The following is a 22,865-nucleotide window of genomic DNA, read 5'->3' as shown; positions in this document are numbered from 1 at the left end:
TACCTGGCACTGATTACGGTCCAGGTGCAACTCATCAGCTCTCGTGTATATATACCACACTCACGCTCCGGTTCGTTGCGAAGTCTTGATTTGCCTGGCTGTCATTTCTGAGCGTTCCATACTCCCTGCTTCGGACTGATCTGTGTTTCTGACCCTGTGCTTGTTCTACGATTACGAAAGACATCTGCCTGCCCCTGATCTCCAGCCTGTTATTCTGACCAGTAAGATATCTGCCTGCCTTTGAACTTTTGCCTGTCCCACGTTCTGTCTCCTGGATTGCCCCTTTGTGTTTGTTTGTATGTGTGCTCTTAATAAAGCTTGCAAATGGATTCAATGCCTTCTGACTCATCACAACAGAAGACTTCGCCACTACAGAATCCAGCAGCTTTAGCACAAGTCTCGACTGAACTTTCCGCTCAAGCCACTCAGTTAGCCACCCATCATCAACAACTCACCCATCTAACTTCTCTCACGGAGGAACTGGTGAGAGCTATGCAGCAACTCCGTCATCCGAATCCTGCAGTTACCCCGCCTGCTACCATGACAGCTTCTCAACCAACGCATGTCTCCAATGCTCCGGCTACCGTAAGTCCCCGATTAGCTTTTCCTGAAAAGTTTGATGGGTCACCTTCTCGCTGCAAAGGCTTCTTATTGCAATGCAAACTATTTGTTAACCAACAACCTGCATTATATCCCACTGATTCTAGTCGGGTGGCTTTTGTATGCAACCTGTTAACGGGGAAAGCGCTGGAATGGGCTACAGCGATATGGAAGGAGGAGGAATGTAACTATCCCACATTTGAAACTTTTCTCAAGCAATTTCGGGAAGTGTTCGAGCACCCAGCAGATGGGAGAAGTCCCGGTGAGCAGTTACTTTCTCTTACACAGGGGCGTAACACAGCTGCAGAATACGCCCTGTCATTTCGCACTCTCGCCGCTCAAACTAACTGGGTTGAGGATACACTGAAGACACTATTCAGACGGGGTCTGAATACCAATCTACAATCTGAATTGGCTTGCCGTGACGAAGGAAAGAAATTGAACGAACTCATTGAACTTACCATCCGTCTTGATCATCTGATTCGCAGCCGTAGAAATCCTCGCACACAGCTCCATGTTTCAAGTGACACGCCCCCTGATGAACCCATGCAACTGGGTTTCACACGTCTCACCCATGAAGAAAGAATGCATCGATTGCAAAATCATCTATGCCTGTACTGCGGTCAATCAGGGCACAGGAAATCCACCTGCAGCGTACGACCTCAGACACCAGTTCAATCGGTGAGTCCTTCCCATGTTCCTGCACTTTTCAGTGTACTGATTCCTGTGATTATTAAATTTGATAAAAGAATGATTAATACTACGGCTCTTGTCGACTCTGGATCTGCCGGAAACTTTATATCTAAGAAATTTGCTTTATGTCACGAACTATCTCTCAGCTCATATGATTCCTGTCTTGCAGTGGAAGCACTAGACGGTCGTCCTGTGGGTGAAGGACGCATCCGTATGATTACGAATAAGCTACAGTTACAAGTTGGTGTTCTACACATTGAAGAAATGCAATTCTACATTATTGATTCAGTTAATCATCCACTGGTGTTGGGACTGCCCTGGTTAAGGCGACATGATCCTCATATCTCCTGGAGGGACGGACAGATATTGCAGTGGAGTGAGTCATGCATGAAACAGTGCATCCAGCCCATTCACAAAATTCCATTACGAACCACCAATGTGTTACCTGAACTCGTTGATGAACTAATCCCCATTGAGTATCATGACTTACATGAAGCTTTTAGCAAACAAAAAGCTACTCAACTTCCCCCACATCGACCAAGTGATTGTGCTATTGAGTTAATTCCAGGTTCAAGTCCTCCAACGGGTCGAATATTCCCTCTGTCACAACCTGAGCACAAGGCAATGTCTGAATATATCGACGAGGAATTGGCCAAGGGTTTCATCCGACCTTCTACATCTCCTGCTTCAGCTGGATTCTTCTTTGTAAAGAAGAAAGATGGCAGTTTACGTCCCTGTATTGATTACCGAGGGCTCAATGAAATCACCGTAAAATTCCGCTATCCATTACCCCTCGTACCTCCTGCCCTGGAACAATTAAGAAAGGCTAGATATTATACCAAGCTTGATCTTCGCAGTGCATATAACCTTGTCAGAATCCGTGCTGGTGACGAGTGGAAGACCGCGTTTTCCACCACTAGGGGGCACTATGAGTACACGGTAATGCCCTTCGGCCTGTCAAACTGTCCATCCGTGTTCCAATCTTTTATGAACGATGTCTTTCGGGATATGCTGGATCGCTGGGTCATCATTTACATCGACGACATCCTCATATATTCAAACACGATGAAGGAACATGTTGAACATGTACGTATGGTGTTGCAACGCATGATTCAACATCGTCTGTACGCCAAATTAGAGAAGTGTGAATTTCACCAGACACAGATCGCCTTTTTGGGATACGTCATCAGTGCAGAAGGGATTACCATGGATGATACGAAGGTACAGGCAGTTCAACGATGGCCGTTACCCCAGAATCTCAAGGAGTTGCAACGATTTCTAGGTTTTGCCAACTTCTATAGACGGTTTATCAGAGGCTTTAGTTCAATAGCCGCACCATTAACAGCCATGACCAAACGAAATTCCCACAAACTATCCTGGTCCTCTGAAGCACGCCAAGCATTTAGCAATCTGAAGACTCAATTCACCACAGCTCCTATTCTCCGTCATCCCAACCCAGACCTACCTTTCATTGTGGAAGTGGATGCATCCAACACAGGAGTCGGTGCTGTGTTATCTCAACGTCAGGGTCAACCATCCAAAATGTATCCATGTGCCTTCTTCTCCCGTAAATTGACCAGCGCAGAACGAAACTATGATGTGGGAAATCGCGAATTACTGGCAATGAAATTAGCCCTGGAAGAATGGAGACACTGGCTGGAGGGGGCTAGTCAGCAATTCACCATATTAACTGACCACAAGAATCTGGAATATCTTCGCTCAGCCAAACGTCTAAATCCCAGACAAGCTCGTTGGGCTTTGTTCTTCACCAGATTCGACTTCATTGTCACCTATAGACCAGGGAGTAAAAACAGTAAGGCAGATGCACTATCCAGGCTATCAGAGGATAAAACCCCAATTAGTGATGAAACCATTACTCCTACGAACTTACTAGTGGCTCCAGTACAGTGGGACATACTTACCGAGATCCAAGAGGCCAACCGAGAAAACAACCCTCCAGTAGACTGTCCGAATCACCTGATTTTTGTACCCAATAACATACGTACCAGATTACTGACCCATATTCATGACACTCCCAGTTCGGGGCATCCAGGCATCACTGCAACTTTGGAGTTAGTCAAAGCCTGTTTCTGGTGGCCGTCCCTCACGAAGGATGTAATTAATTATGTTCAGAAATGTAAAATTTGCCAAAGCACGAAGGCATCTCACCAAACCCCTGCTGGCCTGTTACAACCGCTACCGGTTCCGCAACGGCCCTGGTCCCATATAGCGGTGGACTTCATTACGGATCTCCCTGTTTCCCAGAACAACACAGTCATTCTCACGGTGGTTGATCGTTTCTCCAAGGCTTGTCGCCTAATACCGTTGCCCAAATTGCCCTCTGCCTTTGAAACCGCAGAAGCCCTGTGCAATCATGTATTTCGAATGTTTGGCTTACCTGATGATATCGTCTCAGACAGGGGATCCCAATTCACTTCCCGGGTATGGTCCGCTCTCTGTAAAAATCTAAATATTAATGTTAGTCTCACCTCAGGGTACCATCCTCAATCCAACGGCCAAACTGAACGTATGAATCAAGAAGTCATTCGATTTCTACGTTCCTACTGTCATCAGCAACAGCACGACTGGAGTCGCTATCTGATGTGGGCAGAATATGCACAAAATTCATTAATAAAGCCAGCCACGGGTATTACGCCATTCAAATGTATTCTTGGCTACCAACCACCCCTGTTTCCATGGTCCGGAGAACCCACTGAGTTACCTGCTGTCACGGATTGGCTGCAGCGGAGTGAGGATGTCTGGAACCAGGCTCACAGACATCTCATGAGGGCAGTCAGGAGGAGAGAGATTCAGGCGAACCGTCACCGACGCCAGGGACCCACGTATCAACCGGGGCAGTGGGTGTGGTTGTCAACACGAGACCTTCGTCTGAGATTGCCCTGCCGCAAACTCAGTCCCAGGTATGTAGGGCCATTCAAAATTGTACGCCAGATTACTCCAGTGTCTTTTCGCTTAGCCTTGCCTAATCATTATCGTATTTCTCCTACTTTCCACATGTCATTACTCAAACCCGCTGGTGGTCCACGAGAGGAGGCGGTTGAGGAGGAATCGGAAACCAGGACCCCTCCACCTGTCATGATCGAGGGCGAGGAAGCTTACCTCGTTCGAGAAGTGCTGGACTCTCGACGTCGGGGTGGCGCCCTCCAATATCTGGTGGACTGGGAAGGGTACGGTCCAGAGGAACGGTCCTGGGTGAATGCTAGAGATATTCTAGACCCAACTCTCACGGAAGAGTTTCATCAAAGGTTCCCAGAGAAACCAGCCCCCGACAGCGCGGTAGACCCCGGCGTCAGGTGCCTTCTCGCTTCAGGAGCCGCTCGCAGGAGGGGGGTTCTGTTGTAAATGAGGGCGATGCCAACCCTCTTGTGCACCACCAGAGGGAACCATCGCCAGAATTCTGATTCGACTCACGGACTCAAAATCCCATAAGCCCTGCTACCTGGCACTGATTACGGTCCAGGTGCAACTCATCAGCTCTCGTGTATATATACCACACTCACGCTCCGGTTCGTTGCGAAGTCTTGATTTGCCTGGCTGTCATTTCTGAGCGTTCCATACTCCCTGCTTCGGACTGATCTGTGTTTCTGACCCTGTGCTTGTTCTACGATTACGAAAGACATCTGCCTGCCCCTGATCTCCAGCCTGTTATTCTGACCAGTAAGATATCTGCCTGCCTTTGAACTTTTGCCTGTCCCACGTTCTGTCTCCTGGATTGCCCCTTTGTGTTTGTTTGTATGTGTGCTCTTAATAAAGCTTGCAAATGGATTCAATGCCTTCTGACTCATCACAACAGTGGTGTGCAGTCTGGCGCAATATGGCCGCCGTCATGTCATCCAGGTGGATGCTGCACACTGGTGGTGGATGTGTAAAGCGGTTTGAGGGTCTAGAAAAGCGCTATATTGTTCCTTGATGAATCATCAAGGTCGCCACTGGCTTGCTTAGTTTGGGACTTGTGGAGCTGCGCGTCGATGGATTAGATCTTCAGTGTTTGGACTTTCAGCAATGAAAATTAAACTACACTAAACTGAACTTCTCCTCTGAAAACTGGACTGTTTTAATTTCAGTTTGCTAGAACTTTTGTGTTAAGCTGCTTTGACACAATTAACATTGTAAAAGCGCTATAGAAATAAAGATTAATTGAATTGAATACATTTGTAGGCCTCTTTCTGTGCAAAAAAAAAAAAACATAATAAGAACTTTGTCTACCAACTATATCAAGAGTATCTTAAGCTTTTCCTTTTTATGCTGGTTCTCCTCACTTTCTGTTAGAGACTGTCAAGACTTTCTCCAAGATTTTTGGTTTACTTCTGCGAAGACTAGCAGAGTTACACGAACAGAAAATTTATGGAAAACTCAAAGTGTGATAGGAGATGACTCTCATCCTCTGAAGCCGTTTTTGTTCTGTTGCCCTCTGGAAGAAGGTTTAGAAGCATCAGATGCTCTTCTAACAGATATAAATTTACCTTTGTTCCTGAGGCAATAAGGCTTTACAACCTTACATTTTAGCAACATTTTAAATTGTTAACATATGGGTCTTTCCTGTGTTTTTAGTACTATTTATGAAGATATTATGAAGCATGCTGGATTGTGTTTTTTAATTCTGTTTGTAAGTGATTTGTCTCTTTATGTGTTTGTTGTATCATGAAATGCTACTACCCTAGTGTAATTGCTCCTGGTGGGATTAAAAAAAAAAGTTGTTAAACTTTAAGTGAAGTTTTTAAACTAATTTCGAGAGGAGCACGTGATATAATTGACAGCAGCTGGCCACCTATCTACACTCATTAGTTAGCCAATCAGATCTATCCTAACCCACTATAAGTAGCCTAGCTAGACATTACTCCCTTATCTTCGTTTTCCGAAGAAACAAACGACAGGTCCGCTCTAGCTCCTCCAAAAGTTACTCACGGACAAAACGGATCCTCCACATCTCCTACTATTCTTCAACTACAATACCACACCACCTTTAATACCATCGTCAGCAACTACAAAAAATGACAAAAACAACAACAACAGCGACGGCGGCGGAGATCACAACAGCATCAGCGCAGCTACATACAAGAAAGAAAGCTCCGGGCTCCCTGAAACACCAGCCCCGTCTTAACAACAACCAGCCCAGCATGAAAGTCAGCTCGAGACCGAGGCTCCAACGAGAGGCCGTAGGCCTATCCACTCCAGCCTGATCACAATGCAATCCCCAGCTCCGCTACGTACCTTCTCCAGCATCATCATGTGTCACTCATATCCAACAACGACTGTCACTGAACTCCTCTAAACTCCTAGACGCCGGGACCATAATTCAAAGCCGCTGCATTAAACCCAAAACACTTGCGAATCCACGTCTTCACCGCCACCCCCAGGACATAACACGCTCCTGCCACACCCCCTATCCTAAACAGACATTAAACCCGCAATCTCTCCGCCTCCCCGGAGAATCAAGGAAAGGATTAAAAAGCAATATTGGATTTGGACATATTGCAGCAATCATAATTCTAAACACGGATAAAACCAATCTCCCGGACAATAAAGCAACTCTTGGGAATCCCACCTCACCTCTTCCATCCTGCAGCTCCCGATTCCAGTGCACACTCCAGTCCTCCTCTTTCAGCGATCCTTACCACCTACGCACCCCGCCCCTCTACCTTGCGTATCATTGCTTTTTCCCCCTCTCATTTTTACAAGCTCGCAGCTACTGCTGATTATTTTCTATTATAAAATAGAAATTACTTGTCGACTTTTGTCAATATGTTTATGCTTTTACTGAATTACGTTTGTAACTGACCTAATTTTCTGAATTTCTCATTCCAGGTTTCGTCTACTGAAGCACAGCCGATCTCGGCGCTCCCTTCCCACAACCTCACTAGCCGTCCACCAACACTACACCAGAAATCACAGAGCAATTCCCTGTTAAGCACATCCATACCAGCCCTACTGAAATGGACATTAGAACGTTTCTAAAATGTCTAATAACGGCTCTTTCATCTCCTCATAATTCTGCCTTTTTCAGCTTTAACAGCATGATTCTACCTGATGAATATGCTTAAATTATCACGTTATAAACCAAGCAATCTCTCTAATCTAGACGGCTGCAGCGCTCGGTTGCAATCAACATTACACCTGCCACCCGATTTCTGGCAATCGGAGGTCACAATTACATTTCGTAGTCCGTTTAACATTCGGATGCAGAAGTAGCCCACACATTTATGCTTAGAAACGATCCGCTGGATTTCGCCAATAACTACGGTGTTTGCACATAATTCACCTACAAGTTCCCATTTCTCTCTCCCTAATATCCCCCAGCTAAACTAGTGACCGGTTTTCTAATATTTGAATTCTCATTGCGGAAGAACCTCCGGCTTAAGCACTTCTATAGAATTCTTAAGCATCAATTTGGAGTGATATAATTTCAAGCATTAATAAGCTACTTGAATAAATCGACAATCAGTCCCCTTTTATATTCTGGAAGAAAAATATCACGCTAAGCATAAACTGCTCTCCATCTAGAACATCAAACACACATGCGCATTATCCCGCAGGGATGCCTTTTCGTCACTCACCTATTTCATCTCGCAGCAGCAATCTCCGGAATAGAAGAGAAATGATCTAAATCCGATCTCGGCCGTAACAAACTCTGCCTGAAGGGCGTCGCGCACCAGAGGCGCCGACGGCGCGGTGACGCGACGCACTTACGACAGAGAATAGTAGATTAATGCACACCAGACTCAAGCATTCATACTTTATCAAATAAACTAATCAATTATACAAATAGCGCTCCGCGGCGCGGCAGAATACGAAGTGTCATGAATTGTGGCTGGGCACTACGGACAGCCGCATTGACTTCCTTATTATTTATTTCCTTCCTGTGAAAGTCAATGGTTACAGGTTTTCAGCTTTCTTCAAAATGTTGTCTTTAGCGTTTAACACGGGAGTCACTAACCTCTGAAACTAAGAGCTACTTTCGGGCACCGATTAACGTGGAGGGCTACCAGTTGGATAAACACTTCTCAAATAACAAATTGCTCAATTTACTTATAATTATAATTTAAGTTTTTGGTTATTTTTAATAATGAATAATATTCATCCAGGTGTAGTCACCGATCATGTTATGATTCTCTCAAAGTTACCAACAATGATTTAACAGGGTAAGGAAATACCCCGTAATTAATATCAACGTGCAGCACTATTTTATTTATCTTTGCAAATATTTACATTTTTAAATGATTACTTCTATATTAGAGAAAGCTTACTTGTAAGTGGTGTTATGGTGAGCTATTTTAGAACAGGCCTGTGAGCAACACACGAGAGCCTCGTGAGCTATCTGGTGCCCATCGGTACCATATTTGGTGACTCCTGGTTTAACAGAAATGAAATTCATAAAGGTTCGTAACCATCAGGTAGCGCTTAAAGCATGCGACCTGCTTATGCTTCCTTCCTTAAGCGCTGGAATAGAAGCCATTCATTTATTAGCTATCCAATTTCATCCTCAGTATATCCTTTTTACACAGATGCTGCCCCCTTCGTGGGGTATATTATCGGGGCCGCCAATGCGCTTCTAACGGGCAATATCGTCAATACATTCTGAAAAAAAAAAAATAAAAAAAATACTGCTGTACATGTTCCTAGTTGCATAGGAAATCGCTGACTCTCTTTTGCTTTATTTTCAGAAACTGGTATCAGAAGCAGAGCCGCAGCTGACTCCATCTCTCCTTTTAAGATGATAATCCCATAACCACAGCATACACAATTTGCGTCAGCATTCATTTATACATTTTAAGTTACCCCAGAACACCTCATCAGTTTCTCACTGCTCAACACATCCACACATTCCGTTCAATAACATTTTTGGTTTCATAACACCTTAAAGTCATAGGACCATTCAGGCTTCCCACCAGATTCATAATCCAGTCACTCATTCAGAATTGGAGCCACCACCACAGCAGCACACAAGGGCTATCGTAACAACACATACAAACACTAGGAAAGTAGTCTCCCGACGCCTTCAAATCTTATATCTGACGCAGCCACAGCCATCTCAGGGAAGCTCAGAGGACCCTCACCAGCAGACGCAGTAATCCCAGCGGCCAAGGGCATGGGCCTAGTCCAGGGAGAGAATACGACCCAACCATACCAGCTTCCCGAGGGCAGAGGAACTACCCAGTCTCCCAAGGGCGCGGGCATGACCCAGCCATCTAGCTTCCTTTCTTCCTTCCAGCTGATTTGCACTCAGCCTTCTCCCCCTTTTCACTCACCTAACTCCAGTAGGAGTTCTCTCCCTGCCCAGGCCCCCTTGTCACCCCCGCCCCCCCCCGGCCGCTGCCACAGAAGATTTCACTGCCCCCCAACTTTTCTAACTTCTGTAGGACCCCGCCCCCCCCATGGCTCTGGCCCCCGCAGGGGCGTTACCCCGAGCTTCGATTCTCGCAGGAATCATCTCACTGCCCTGGCCTTAGCTTTTTATATTATGTCATTCCATAATGACATATAGTATAGCACTATCTATTTTTCTCTCTGTTTGATTTTATTTATATAAATTTATATCTATATGCACCCACGCATATAAATATGAGTTTATATATAGTGCTGTCACCCTCACGCTCTGTTCCCGCAGGAACAACCCCAGAGCACCTATACCGCCCGTCACCCTACAGTAAGAAGTCTTCACCTCCCCCTCATCTTTCCCGACTCCTACTGGAGCAGCTAAATAGCTCACCCAACCCCGAGCTGTGACACGAGTCATGTCACCGACCCTCCCCGGCCCTAGCTTTTATTTGTTTATTTTTGTTTATTTCTCACACTTATCTTTTATTTTTTAAATTTATTTATATATATGTATATATATATGCACCCACGCATATAAATATATATTTATATATAGTGCTGTCACCCTCAAGCTCTAACTCCCGCGGAGTTAATCCCGAGCACCGGACCCCCGCAGGGGTCATCGCCCAACTGCCATTTCCCCCTTCAGCTGGGGCTTCACCGACCATTCCTTTTCCCGACTCCAGCTGGAGATGGCACATACAGCTCTCTCTCCCGCAGGAGAGCCAAGAGCTTCGACTCTCGCAAGAGTCAGTAAAAACGCCCCCCTAAGGCCCTAGATTACCCCATTATATATTTATATATCTATATGTTTCATATAAATATATAATTATATATAGTGCTGCCACCTCCCAGCTCAATCTCCGCAAGGAGTGTTCCTCGAGCAAATTTCTCCTTTGGAGTCCCCGCCCCCCCTGCCCCCCTTCACCCCCCTCTCCAGCCGGAGTCCTTCACTCCCCTTCCCTTGTAATGACTCCAGCAGGATTCCCGCCCACCCCATGGCTCTGACCCCCGCAGGGGTCTCCCCGAGTCTCTACTCCAGCAGGAGTATTCACAGCCCAAGCCAACTCTGCTCGGGTTCCCGCAGGAACCTGTTTCACCCTTTGCTCCAAAGGAGCCCTCTTTACCTTTTCTTTTTCAAATAACTATATCCAGCAGCCGGATATAGCATTTCAAGCCTTTTGGGGAGTTTCTTCGAATACACGGCTGCTGTCCCGAGCTTCATGCATTTGGGGAGCTCTCGAGAACCACCTGATCTCGTACTCCCCTCACATGCTCTATGGACCTGGCGGGAGCCCTGGGCTCAACTATCTCCGAGCTCAGGGTTCTCTCCCGGGACAGCATGCCAAACCTGCTTTCAGCTGTCAAGCAATATCTAAGTGTGAACTCTTGAAGTGAAGTTTTTAAACTAATTTCGAGAGGAGCATGTGATATAATTGACAGCAGCTGGCCACCTATCTACACTCATTAGTTAGCCAATCAGATCTATCCTAACCCACTATAAGTAGCCTAGCTAGACATTACTCCCTTATCTTCGTTTTCCGAAGAAACCCCCCATCCACCCCTTTCTCCTCCTTTTCTCCTTTACAAAAAGGGGAGCTCTCGAGAACCACCTGATCTCGTACTCCCCTCATATGCTCAATGGACCTGGCGGGAGCCCTGGGCTCAACTATCTCCGAGCTCAGGGTTCTCTCCCGGGACAGCATGCCAAACCTGCTTTCAGCTGTCAAGCAATATCTAAGTGTGAACTCTTGAAACTTCATTTCTGAGTGATCAGGCTGAAGGGAGCAAGGATGCTCTTTGTGCTTTGCTGTGCAATGTAAACACACTAAAGACATTTCATTAGTGCATATTGTGTGCCTTTGTGAACAACCACATATGTAATATATTTGAAGCTTTTATTTTGTTTATTTTATTTATTTGCATATGTGGTGTTTTATGTGAGCTGTAGTAAATGACTTCTAGCACATTTGTTCTTGATGCAGTAGTGAAATCAGTCTGTAAAACACATCCAGGGAGACCGGACAGTCACTCTTTAGGTGATTAACTTTTTTATTGAATGTCTTGATTCGCATAGATAATCTCAATGTGTTTATAAAAACAAAGTAAATCATGAGAGATAATACTGAATTTATAAAGCCATATACAGGTAATTTAATATTTGTTTTAAATGATATTTGTTTATTTAATTTTAGTTTAGTGTAAATTACATGGCTTGTGTATCTTTTCTCAGTTGCTGAAAAGACAACCCAAAATGCATGAGATGAATTACTCTACAATGAACTTCACACCTGAAGCTTCTCCAAACTCCACAAGTCATTTATTTGGGGTTGTGGACACACTGAATTTTTGTATGCACATCTTTAGTTTTGTGGTTGGTTTTCCTACACATTGCTATGTAATTTGGCTCATCGTCACAGGAGCTGGAAGTGGGGTAGCTTCAGAGTTCTTCAACCTCAATCTCTCCATTTCTGATGCCGGTTTCTCGTTGGATTGTTTGATGTTTTTTCTGTCAGAGTGGTTTTCATTTTTATTGGAGTTGAAAATGTTTTTAGCAGGACTTGTCACTACTGGTCGTCCTCTGTTTCAGTGTCTGATGTGTGTCGAGCGTTACCTGGCAGTGGTTCATCCTGTAACCTTCCTAAAGTACAAATCTCTCAGATATAGAGTGATCTGCTGTGCTGTGGCCTGGATATTCACACTTGGCGCTTGTTTGTGTTGCATGTATACTATGGTCAAACACAAATTTGTACATGTATGGTTTATGTCAATGCAGTTCATCCTCTTTCTCTCCATCCAGTTGTTTTGTCTTGTGGCTGTTCTCAGAGCGCTGAAGCAGTCAGGACCAGGAGAGCGAAAGAGAGAGAAAGAGGAAAACCACAGAAAAAGAAGAGCATTTAATCTGATTTTAATAACTACTATAAGCATGGTTATCACATATGTCCCATTTAACGCTGTAGGATTTTTTTCCATTGTGACTGGAATTTTCAATCCTGCACACTATGTCGTTGGTTTGACTTGTTTTGTACTGTGTGGTTTTGTTCAGCCTGTTCTTTATCTGCACCGCACTGGAAAACTCACCTGCCTTTGTCTTTTCTCCTCTCCATTACCTCAGAATAAATGAAGTTCAAGTTCAAGAGGCCATGCATTCAAATATTATTTCTCTCTCTTTCATTTTCTCGTGATCTCAACATAACTAAAATTATTCTCTTGTTATCTTGATATGACAAAAAGTTGTTTTCTCGTGATAACTTATTTTTTAATTATCTAGACATAACAACCATTTATTTTCTCGTGATCTTTACATAAACAAAAGTTGTTTATTTGTGATAACAGCTTTTCCTGTGATCTTGACATAATAATAAGATGTTCTTGCGATAATTACTTATTTTTTCATTATCTTTTTCATTTTCATTATCTTGACATTATCTTTAACAACTATTTATTTTCTCTTGATCTTGACATAACCAAAAGTTTTGTTCACGGAAATGACTTCTTGTTATGTCAAGATTACAAGAAAATTAAGTCGTTTCCGTGGACAAAACTTTTGGTTATGTCAAGATCAAGAGAAAATAAATGGTTATGTCAAGATAATGAAAAAATAAGTAATTATCGTAAGAACATCTTATTGTTATGTTGAGATCACAGGAAAATAAAAGGTTGTCATGTCAAGACAAGGAAAAAATAAGTCATTACTGAAAGAACAACTTATTGTTATGTCAAGATCACAAGAAAATTAAGTTGTTCTTTCAGTTTGTTTGTTTGCGATTAACGACTTTTCAATTTTCTTGTGACCTCCACATAACAATAAGATGTTCTTAAGATAATGCCTTTTTTTGTTTTCTTAACAAAACAACCATTTATTTTCTCATGATCTCGACATTACCAAAAGTTTTGTTCGCAATAATGACTTTATTTTCCTGTGATCTCGACATAACTTACAACAATTACGTATTTTTTCATTATTTTGACATAACCATTTATTTTCTCGTGATCTCAACATAACCAAAGGTTGTTTGTTTGCAATAACGTCTTTTCTTGTGATTGCCACATAACAATAAGATATTCTTATGATAATTAGTTATTTTTTGTTATCTTGATATAACCCTTTTGTTTTCTCGTGATCTCGACATAACCAAAAATTGTCTGTTCGCAGTACTGACTTAATTTTCTTGTGATCGCGACATAAGATGTTCTTATGATAATGACTTATTTTTTTGTTATCCTGATATAAGCAATTATTTTCTCATGATCTCGACATTACCAAAAGTTTTGTTCGCGATAATGATTTAATTTTCCTGTGATCTCGACATAACAATAACTTGTTCTTACAACAATTACGTATTTTTTCATTATCTTGACATAACAACCATTTATTTTCTCTTGATCTTGACATAACCAAAAGTTTTGTCTTCAAGACGAAGATATTGAGATGAGAAAAGTCTGGTTGTTTATAGTGAGTTAAGGATCGTCTGATAGGATAATCAGTCATTAGCTAAAGTTGGAACAGCTGCGAACAATCATAAGCACGTGATCCTCTTAAAATTTGGTTATGAATAAACTTCACTTATTTTCTCGTGATCTCGACATAACCAAAGGTTGTTTGTTTGCAATAACGTCTTACTTTTCTTGTGATTGCCACATAATAAAATGTTCTTATGATAATGACTTATTTTTTCATTATCTTGACATAACCATTTATTTTCTTGTGATCTCGACATAACCAATAGTTGTTTGTTTTCTATAACGACTTAATTTTCTTGTGATTTCCACATAACAATAAGATGTTCTTACGATAATGACTTTTTTGTTATCTTGACATGACAACCTTTTATTTTCTTGTAATCTCGACATAACCAAACATTTTGTTCACGATAATAGTGCTATTTTTTGTGATCTCAACAATAAGATTCTCTTATAATAATGAGTTATTTTTTCATTATCATTACATAACAAACTTTCATTTTCTCCTGATCTCGACATAAACAAAAATTGTTTGTTTGCAATTACAACTTATTTTTTCATTATCTTGACATGACAATGTTTTTTTTTTCTCATGATGTGTTGTGACAAATCCTTACATGTTGTGTTTGTGTTTTTAGTCATCAAGTTTTAAATCATACATCAGGATGGACTTTATTTTTGCACTGAGAGAGAGTGTACCAAAGGAAAACCTGATTAAAATGGAGGGAGGTGAGGTCTGTTAGTTATCTTGCAAGCATGCTTTTGCAAGTCTTGTTTTAGTGTTATTTAAATTGTCACACAATGGTGCATGTTTAATAGTCTCTGATATGAAAACTGATACAGGTCTAAGTACATGGATGAACAGAACGCAAGGTATTAATTTCTATTTCTTTAGCTTCTACTGTGTTAAATACAATATGGATCGCTTTTAAATAACATCTCACTTATAATGACTTAAAACAGCATGCGAGGATTTGTCTGGAACATTAGGTTACGTCAATAATAACGTTTGTAAGATTGCAAGAAAATTAAGTCGTGATCACGACATAACTTTTTGTTATGTCGAAATCACGAGAATATAAATGGTTATGTCGAGATAGCAAAAAAAAAAAAAAAAAAAAAAAGTTTGGTTATGATAAAATGTTATGGTAAAATTGGTTATTTTAATGCTTCCGTAATTTGTTGTTTAGAATAGTGTACCTTTTTATAGTTAATATGCAGCAACATATTCTGTTGTATTTAACAGGTATTTAAATGGTTTTATGAGTTTCTGGTTTGACCTGGTGTCACTTTTCCCATTCAAACTTGACATCCTACCATAACAAAGATATAATTTTTTTTAAAGGTGTCATAATTTTGTATTGCTGAGCACTCAATTTGAATATCAGGTTATGTGTGTGACACGCACTGACTTGGTCTGATGAATAAAGAATAAATCTTTAAATATTTACTTTGAATTCTATTCACATCATAATACAAAGTTACACAATAATTTTGTATTAGTAAAGTAGAACAGTTTAAGTTGATATTTTATGTATAGAGCTGCACTTTTTGAACTTTAAATATTTGCATATCAAAATGTGTTTTTATTTGATGAGCAGTAGATAAAGCCAATAGCAATAATCCTTGTGACAGCACTGGAGTCAAACACAACACGGAGATTTATACACATCCAGAGACCAGATATTCATTCTTCAGGTGATGAGTTGCTTTTTTAAAATGTATTTATTTATTTACTATAAAATTATTTTGCATTTATTTGTGGAGTTTAAATTGAAATAAATTCTTCTGAATTCAGATTTTAAGTCATTAAATCATGTTGGATAGCTCACTTGATTACTAACAGACCGAATGTACTGTGCTTACTAATTTATTTATTATATATATATATATATATATATATATATATATATATATATATATATATATATATATATATATATATATATATTTTTTTTTTTTTTTTTTACTTGTGTTAAGTTCATTCAGTCAGAATTACTTCATTTATACTTTTCTTTGTCCATAATCAGCTGCAATCTTAAATGTTAGTTGGAGCTGAGAACACAAAGAGGAGATGAACAACTCAACTGTGAACTTTACCACACATGAAATATTTACAAACTCCACAACTGTGTCCATTGGACTAACGGACATTTCAACAATGTGTATGTACATCATAAACATCCTATTTGGTTTTCCTACGCACTCCTATGTTATATGGCTCATCTTCACAGGATCAAGTGAACTTGCTTCAGAGTTTCTAAATCTCAATCTGTCTGTTTGTGAGCTTGGTAATGCTTTAAATTGTTTGTTTTTTATCGTGTCAATCTGCTTTTCAAGAATGAAGATATTGCCACTGTTTTTACTAGGACTGGTCTTCACGGGTCGACCGCTGTTTCAGTGTCTGATGTGTGTTGAGCGTTACGTGGCAGTGGTTCATCCTGTAACTTTCCTGAAGTACAAACCTCTCAGATATAGAGTGATCTGCTGTGCGGTGGCCTGGATGATGACTATTGGAGCCTGTTTATGTTGCTTATATAAAGGCCAAACAGATAAAGCTTTCTTATCGCTGCAGTATTTCTTATTCCTCCCTATCCAGTTGTTTTGTCTTGTGGCTGTTCTCAGAACTCTGAAGCAGTCAGGACCAGGAGAGAGAATGAGAGAGAAAGCAGAAAACTCCATGAAGAGAAGAGCATTTTTAATAATTCTAATATTTACTGTGACCATGACTATCACTTATGTTCCGTTTACCATCACAGGACTGGTTATCATACTAACAACCCGTAATATTTACGCTCTTTGGATCACTGGTTTGATTTGTTATGTGCTGGCCGGTTTTGTTCAGCCTGTTCTTTATCTGCACCGCATTGGGAAGCTTTCTTGCCTTTGTGCCTAATATCTAAAATGTTAATATTTTCTTGTTAATGTATGCGACTACCTTGTTGGAATATTTCTACTGCTGAATTTTACTCGCTACAGATCTTGTATTCACTCAAGATGTGATTTCATTTTATGTACGTGAAGAATTTGTGTTCTGACATTTGACAATTCCTTTCTTAATACCTGATCGGCTGAAAGGCTGTCCGGTGTTTACATTCTAAACGCATCAGCGTTTCCAACTGTTCACAAATTCCCTATCGTCACCCGTCTTGTTAGCTTTAATGGTCTATATGTTTTGAAATATGAATGTTCTGTCACATGATTTAAATAACACCTGTTTATGTTTCCAGAGTTGTCAAGTCTAGTAGCGTCCATGCGTGCCTTTGAAAATGTTTTGCATTCCCTCTGTCCCAATCCAAAAATAGCACCCTTAATATGAACTTGCAGATTTATACCGTCTATTGTAATTAAAACAGAATCGAAGAACTAGTGCTACCCTCCTATTGTTGACTGAATTATTTAGTTGACTTTTTTCCCTTGTTCAACAAACATATCGTACCTCAAATTGTATTATTTAATAAATGTTATTCCATAATAAGGGTGAAGGCATACCTGCTTTTATATACATTTTTGCACATTGCTGGCTGATTTTGTGTGACCTATTTTCTGCATTGATAAACACCCACACGTATATATGCTGGGTAGGTTCCAATTGGAAGCGAGCGATTGGTCTATGTTTTAACTTTCTGTACAGAGGGGTCAAGTTTTGATCTTCGATTGGTTTCACGCAATCATGTGGTGCGATTTGGCAGGTCAGAGTTCACCAAGCTTGAACTTTCCAACGCAGCAAACCGTGAAACTTGTCCCATGAGCTTGCATTTCCTGTCTGACCCATTCGCATGCATATGAATGGAAGTCTAGGAGGAGAAAAGTGCAGTGTGACCACAGCTTTATACCCTGGTATAAGGTTATAAACTGAATTAAGGTATAAACCTGGTATTAACTGAATTTTTTAGTTGCTTATTTTCCATATTGCACAAACATCTTTTTCTTCAACTCTTACTTTTTAATACATTTTATTTTATATTAAGAGTGCAAGCATACCTGGAATTGAGAAATGTCAGCTTTTATGTAATTTCTTTTGCACATTGCTAGCTTATTTTGTGGATTGGTAAATGCCTATAAATTAGGATATACACAGGGTGGATTCCATTCAGAAGGGCTCATCCCTATGCCCTAATCCAGGGGTGCTCAACCCTGTTCCTGGAGATCTACCTTCCTACAGAGTTCAGCTCCAACCCTGATCAACATGAACCAATTATAAGAATGGGTTTTTACCACAGCGGTTCTAACTGTAGTTCTACTGAGCGATTAAAAAGTTATCAGCATGATGATAAAAACTACATTTCTGGTCAAATTATCTTCTGCAATCTTTTACCAAAAATGGAAATAAGGCAGTATTAATAGCTACAAATGAGAGGGAGAGTGTTTCTATTATGTGATTGTATTGTATTGGAATTTAGAGCAATTAAGTGTTGATGTTATATCAAAAGTAATTTACAAACGCTTGAAAATGCAATGATTTAAGGACAATAATTATCTATGGTTACAACTGAATTAGTTTTAAATAACTGTCCAAAATCATGAAATATGAAATGATAAAAACATGACAACAATTGCACCCAGCTTAAAATTCAAATTAAATTTAATTTTAATTAAATTTAAAATTAAGTTACCAGAGGTAAAAGGAAAGAGGGCGAGGGAGAGATAAAAAGAGCAAGTCGGCCTCAACGAAAGCCTTAGAGCAGTAGAGCTCTAGAAGGAGAGAAGCAGAGCAGGAAAGTGCAGTGCTGGGGGTCCGTTCTTCGTACGTGGATTACTCAGTTAGCTGGATTTGGATATTGATGATTTGACACGATCCAGGATCGTTTCGTTCTTCAAAGCTGATCCGAGAGTTGTTGTCATGGCAACAGTTCTGCTAGGTCAAACCTGATCGGGAGCAGGTTTAATTCATATTAACCGGCTTATATAGATCGGCTCAGTTCAAGCAAAGATAATACAGAAAGTATGTTCCGAATTCTGATATTTTCTTACAGTACTAGTTATATACACTTGGGAAAATGGTACATATTTTTAAACTATATATATAAAGTTATAGTCATTAATAAAATAAAATTATACATATTAATAAAACTTATGCAATCTGCACCCTCGAAATGAAAGTACAAAGACTGCCATCTGGTGCAAAGAGAAAACTTATTGAAATGAACTTTTTAGATCGCTTTAGTACAAATTGTGTATAATAGAAATGCACAATATGTGACTTTTTTTTTTAAGCAATAATACATTTATGCAGTCATAAACATGTTTTGATAGTTAATATGCCAGTGATTTGATGCTTCACAAAAGTTGCAGACACCTTTACCAATATGAAAATGCTTTTGTAAACAACCAGTTATTCTTTACACCGATTAAAAAACGGCTACTATAATAAAGCAAATCTTTTCTAAATGTAAAACTAAATACATTGATTTGCATTGAAATACATGATGAATACTCTTGTCTTGACACATGAAAGTGTAAAGCCTGCAGCTCACAACAAATGTGGAAAGTTCTTGCGTGTCATATTTAACAAACCATTTACTGCTAATTTGATGTAATTTTGCTCACATGGATAATTGAATATTAAACAGATGATGTCATTACGCTGCTATGTCGTCAGCCAATCGTTGCATTGCTGATCATGATTTCGAGGATCGATAGATCTGTCCTTCATAACACACGCAGCGATCTCAGATCAGTTCATCCAGACATTCCAATCTGATTCGCGAACTTGTTTGAAGAACCAAATTAGCGAGAGATCCGTTATCAACATTAAAAGATCCAGGATCTGCCAAATAATCTTAGATCATTTAAGCGAGGTACGAAGAACGGACCCCAGGAAAAGAGGCAGAGGAAAGTTTACCAACTATTTTGTATCCTTCTTGATCATGTGACCAAACTCCAAATACTGAGACATTCAAACTGACCAATCAACATGTGACCACCTCGTAAAACCCCCAAAGTCCACACACCAGGCCCTGATCTAATTAGTATCTGCCTTTGGAATTTGTGTGAGCCGTCTTTAGGGAAAAAGACATGTTTTGAAATATAAACAAATGCATGTGATAATTTAGACTCTTACACAATTAATTAGGACCTGAACAGCACTTGATAATTACAGGCAAATGTGTTTGATATTGGTTGCAACTGAAATCTGCAGGAAGGTAGATCTTCAGGAACAGGGTTGAGCACCACTGCCCTAAGCCCTTCTGAGGGTCCTTCTCAAGGGATTAGAGCATAGGGATGAGCCCTTCGATGTGGGCATTTTGAGCACTTCAGTTTGGAATGAAGTTTCAGCGTGGCGGCTATGATATTTTCACTCCGAAGTGCCATTTGGAGGCCTGATATATTCAGTTTGGAAGGCAATGACAATATTGGCAATATTTTTGGGAAACCCCTTAAAGTAATTAAATTCAGGTGTTCCAATCAATTCCATGTCCACAGGTGTATAAAATCAAGCATGCAGATACGCAAGCTGCTACAAACATTTGTGAAAAAGGAAAACTCCAAGAAGCTCACAGAATTCAGGTCTGGGGTCCGTTCTTCGTACGTGGATTACTCAGTTAGCTGGATTTGGATATTGACGATTTGACACGATCCAAGATCGTTTTGTTCTTCAAAGCTGATCCGAGAGTTGTTGTCATGGCAACAGTTCTGCTAGGTCAAACCTGATCGGGAGCAGGTTCAAATCATATAAACAGGATTAGATCGGCTCAGTTCAAACAAAGATAATACAGAAAGTATGTTCCGAATTCGGATATTTTCTTACAGTAGTAGTTATATACACTTGGGAAAATGGTACATATTTTTTAACTATATATATATAAAGTTATAGTTATTAATAAAATAAATAAAGTTATACATATTAATAAAACTTATGCAATCTGCACCCTCGAAATGAAAGTACAAAGACTGCCATCTGGTGCAAAGAGAAAACTTATTGAAATGAACTTTTTAGATCGCTTTAGTACAAATTGTGTATAATAGAAATGCACAATATGTGACTTTTTTTTTAAAGCAATAATACATTTATGCAGTCATAAACATGTTTTGATAGTTAATATGCCAGTGATTTGATGCTTCACAAAAGTTGCAGACATCTTTACCAATATGAAAATGCTTTTGTAAACAACTAGTTATTCTTTACACCGATTAAAAAACGGCTACTATTATAAAGAAAATCTTTTCTAAATGTAAAACTAAATACATTGATTTGCATTGAAATACATGATGAATACTCTTGTCTTGACAAATGAAAGTGCAAAGCCTGCAGCTCACAACAAATGTGGAAAGTTCTTGCGTGTCATATTTAACAAGCCGTTTACTGCTAATTTGATGTAATTTTGCTCACATGGATAATTGAATATTAAACAGATGATGTCATTACGCTGCTATGTCGTCAGCCAATCGTTGCATTGCTGATCATGATTTCGAGGATCGATAGATCTGTCCTTCATAACACACGCAGCGATCTCAGATCAGTTCATCCAGACATTCTAATCTGATTCGCGAACTTGTTTGAAGAACCAAATTAGCGAGAGATCAGTTATCAAGATTAAAAGATACAGGATCTGCCAAATAATCTTAGATCATTTAAGCGAGGTACGAAGAACGGACCCCTGTTCATTTATTTATAAAGCACATTTAAAAACAGCCACATGGTTTACCATAATAGTACCATAAATACATAGCACAGAATAAAACAAATTTCTAAAAGAACAAAAGTGAGGTGACTATGCATTTAAAAGATCTGTAGCACTGTTGTTCAGGCTTGGGATTGGACACTTAGTTTCATTGAAAAAGATGTTTGGCCTGTACATTGAGTGCTAATTTTAACCTAACAGAACACCTTTGGGTTGAATTTTGAGCAGTGACTGTGAGCCAAGTCTTTTCATTCATCAGATCCTGATCTCACGAATGTGTTTCAAGAAGAATGGTCAAAGAAACACTTCAAAACTCTGTGAAAAGATTCTCAAATTAGTTAAAACTATTATAGCTGCAAATGGAAGGCCAACTCCTAAATAAATCCTTTAGGTCAAGATTGGATTAAAGTTTTTGTTTATAGTTTGTCCTACAAACATAATGCATTTTCTTATGCAATAGTGGTTTTAATGAAGAAATTAAATTTAAGGCCAGATTACTTATCAAGGGAAAGCCTATTTTGGCATTAAACACTTCTAAGTGTCAATGGATGTATGTTCAATTTATGTTTTATTGTATGTTGTTATAATGTTTGAGTTGATTGCTGATAAAACGTACTTAACATTTGAAGTGAATCAAAAAACTGGCCTAGGAAAAATAATGGATCGGGTTCAATAGTTTTAGGACAACCTTGATGAAAGGTGATGAACCACTTCAAATGTCAACTACTGAATACTTTTTATTTCAGAAGCAACAGTTGGATCACTCTGAATTTCAATTTGTCAAAAACATGCTGCTGCTTTTTTTTTTAATAACATCAATTATTGTAAATAATTATTATCAATATTAATATATTGTTTCCCACTTTTGAAAACCTGATGGGTCTTTTACTCAAATGTGTAATTTTAATACAATTCTAAAACATTTTTAATGAACCAATTCGCTGTAGTTTTAACATTGAACTGCTTTTTGTTAAACTATGTCAACTATTATTAGGACTAGATCGTTTAAATACTTTTGACATCTGAGGGGGGACACAAATTTCAATGCAGTACTTTGGCGGACAGTTCAAAATCCAATCAGTCATATATATGAAACTTTAATTTGGTTACTATAAATATTTACATATCTGGTTTTATGTGACCTTT

General features: G+C 39.8%; 2 protein-coding genes across 2 annotated transcripts; both read left to right on the top strand.

Annotated features, from left to right (window-relative positions):
- Positions 1-11,893: 11,893 nt before the first annotated feature.
- On the top strand, positions 11,894-14,033 carry LOC147831817 (chemokine XC receptor 1-like). The gene has a single exon (XM_087302012.1). It carries the CDS (start codon positions 11,894-11,896, stop codon positions 12,752-12,754), a length of 861 nt encoding a protein of 286 aa, XP_087158138.1. The 3' UTR covers positions 12,755-14,033.
- Positions 14,034-16,149: 2,116 nt separating this feature from the next.
- On the top strand, positions 16,150-18,236 carry LOC147831816 (uncharacterized). The gene has a single exon (XM_087302022.1). It carries the CDS (start codon positions 16,169-16,171, stop codon positions 16,988-16,990), a length of 822 nt encoding a protein of 273 aa, XP_087158148.1. The 5' UTR covers positions 16,150-16,168; the 3' UTR covers positions 16,991-18,236.
- Positions 18,237-22,865: the final 4,629 nt, after the last annotated feature.

The sequence above is a fragment of the Danio rerio genome, chromosome 21 (assembly GCF_052040795.2).
Source record: "Danio rerio strain M-AB ecotype USA chromosome 21, GRCz13ab, whole genome shotgun sequence".
NCBI lineage: Eukaryota > Metazoa > Chordata > Actinopteri > Cypriniformes > Danionidae > Danio > Danio rerio.
Note: the sequence above shows the minus strand (reverse complement) of the source record. Positions and strands in the feature narration are given on the sequence as shown.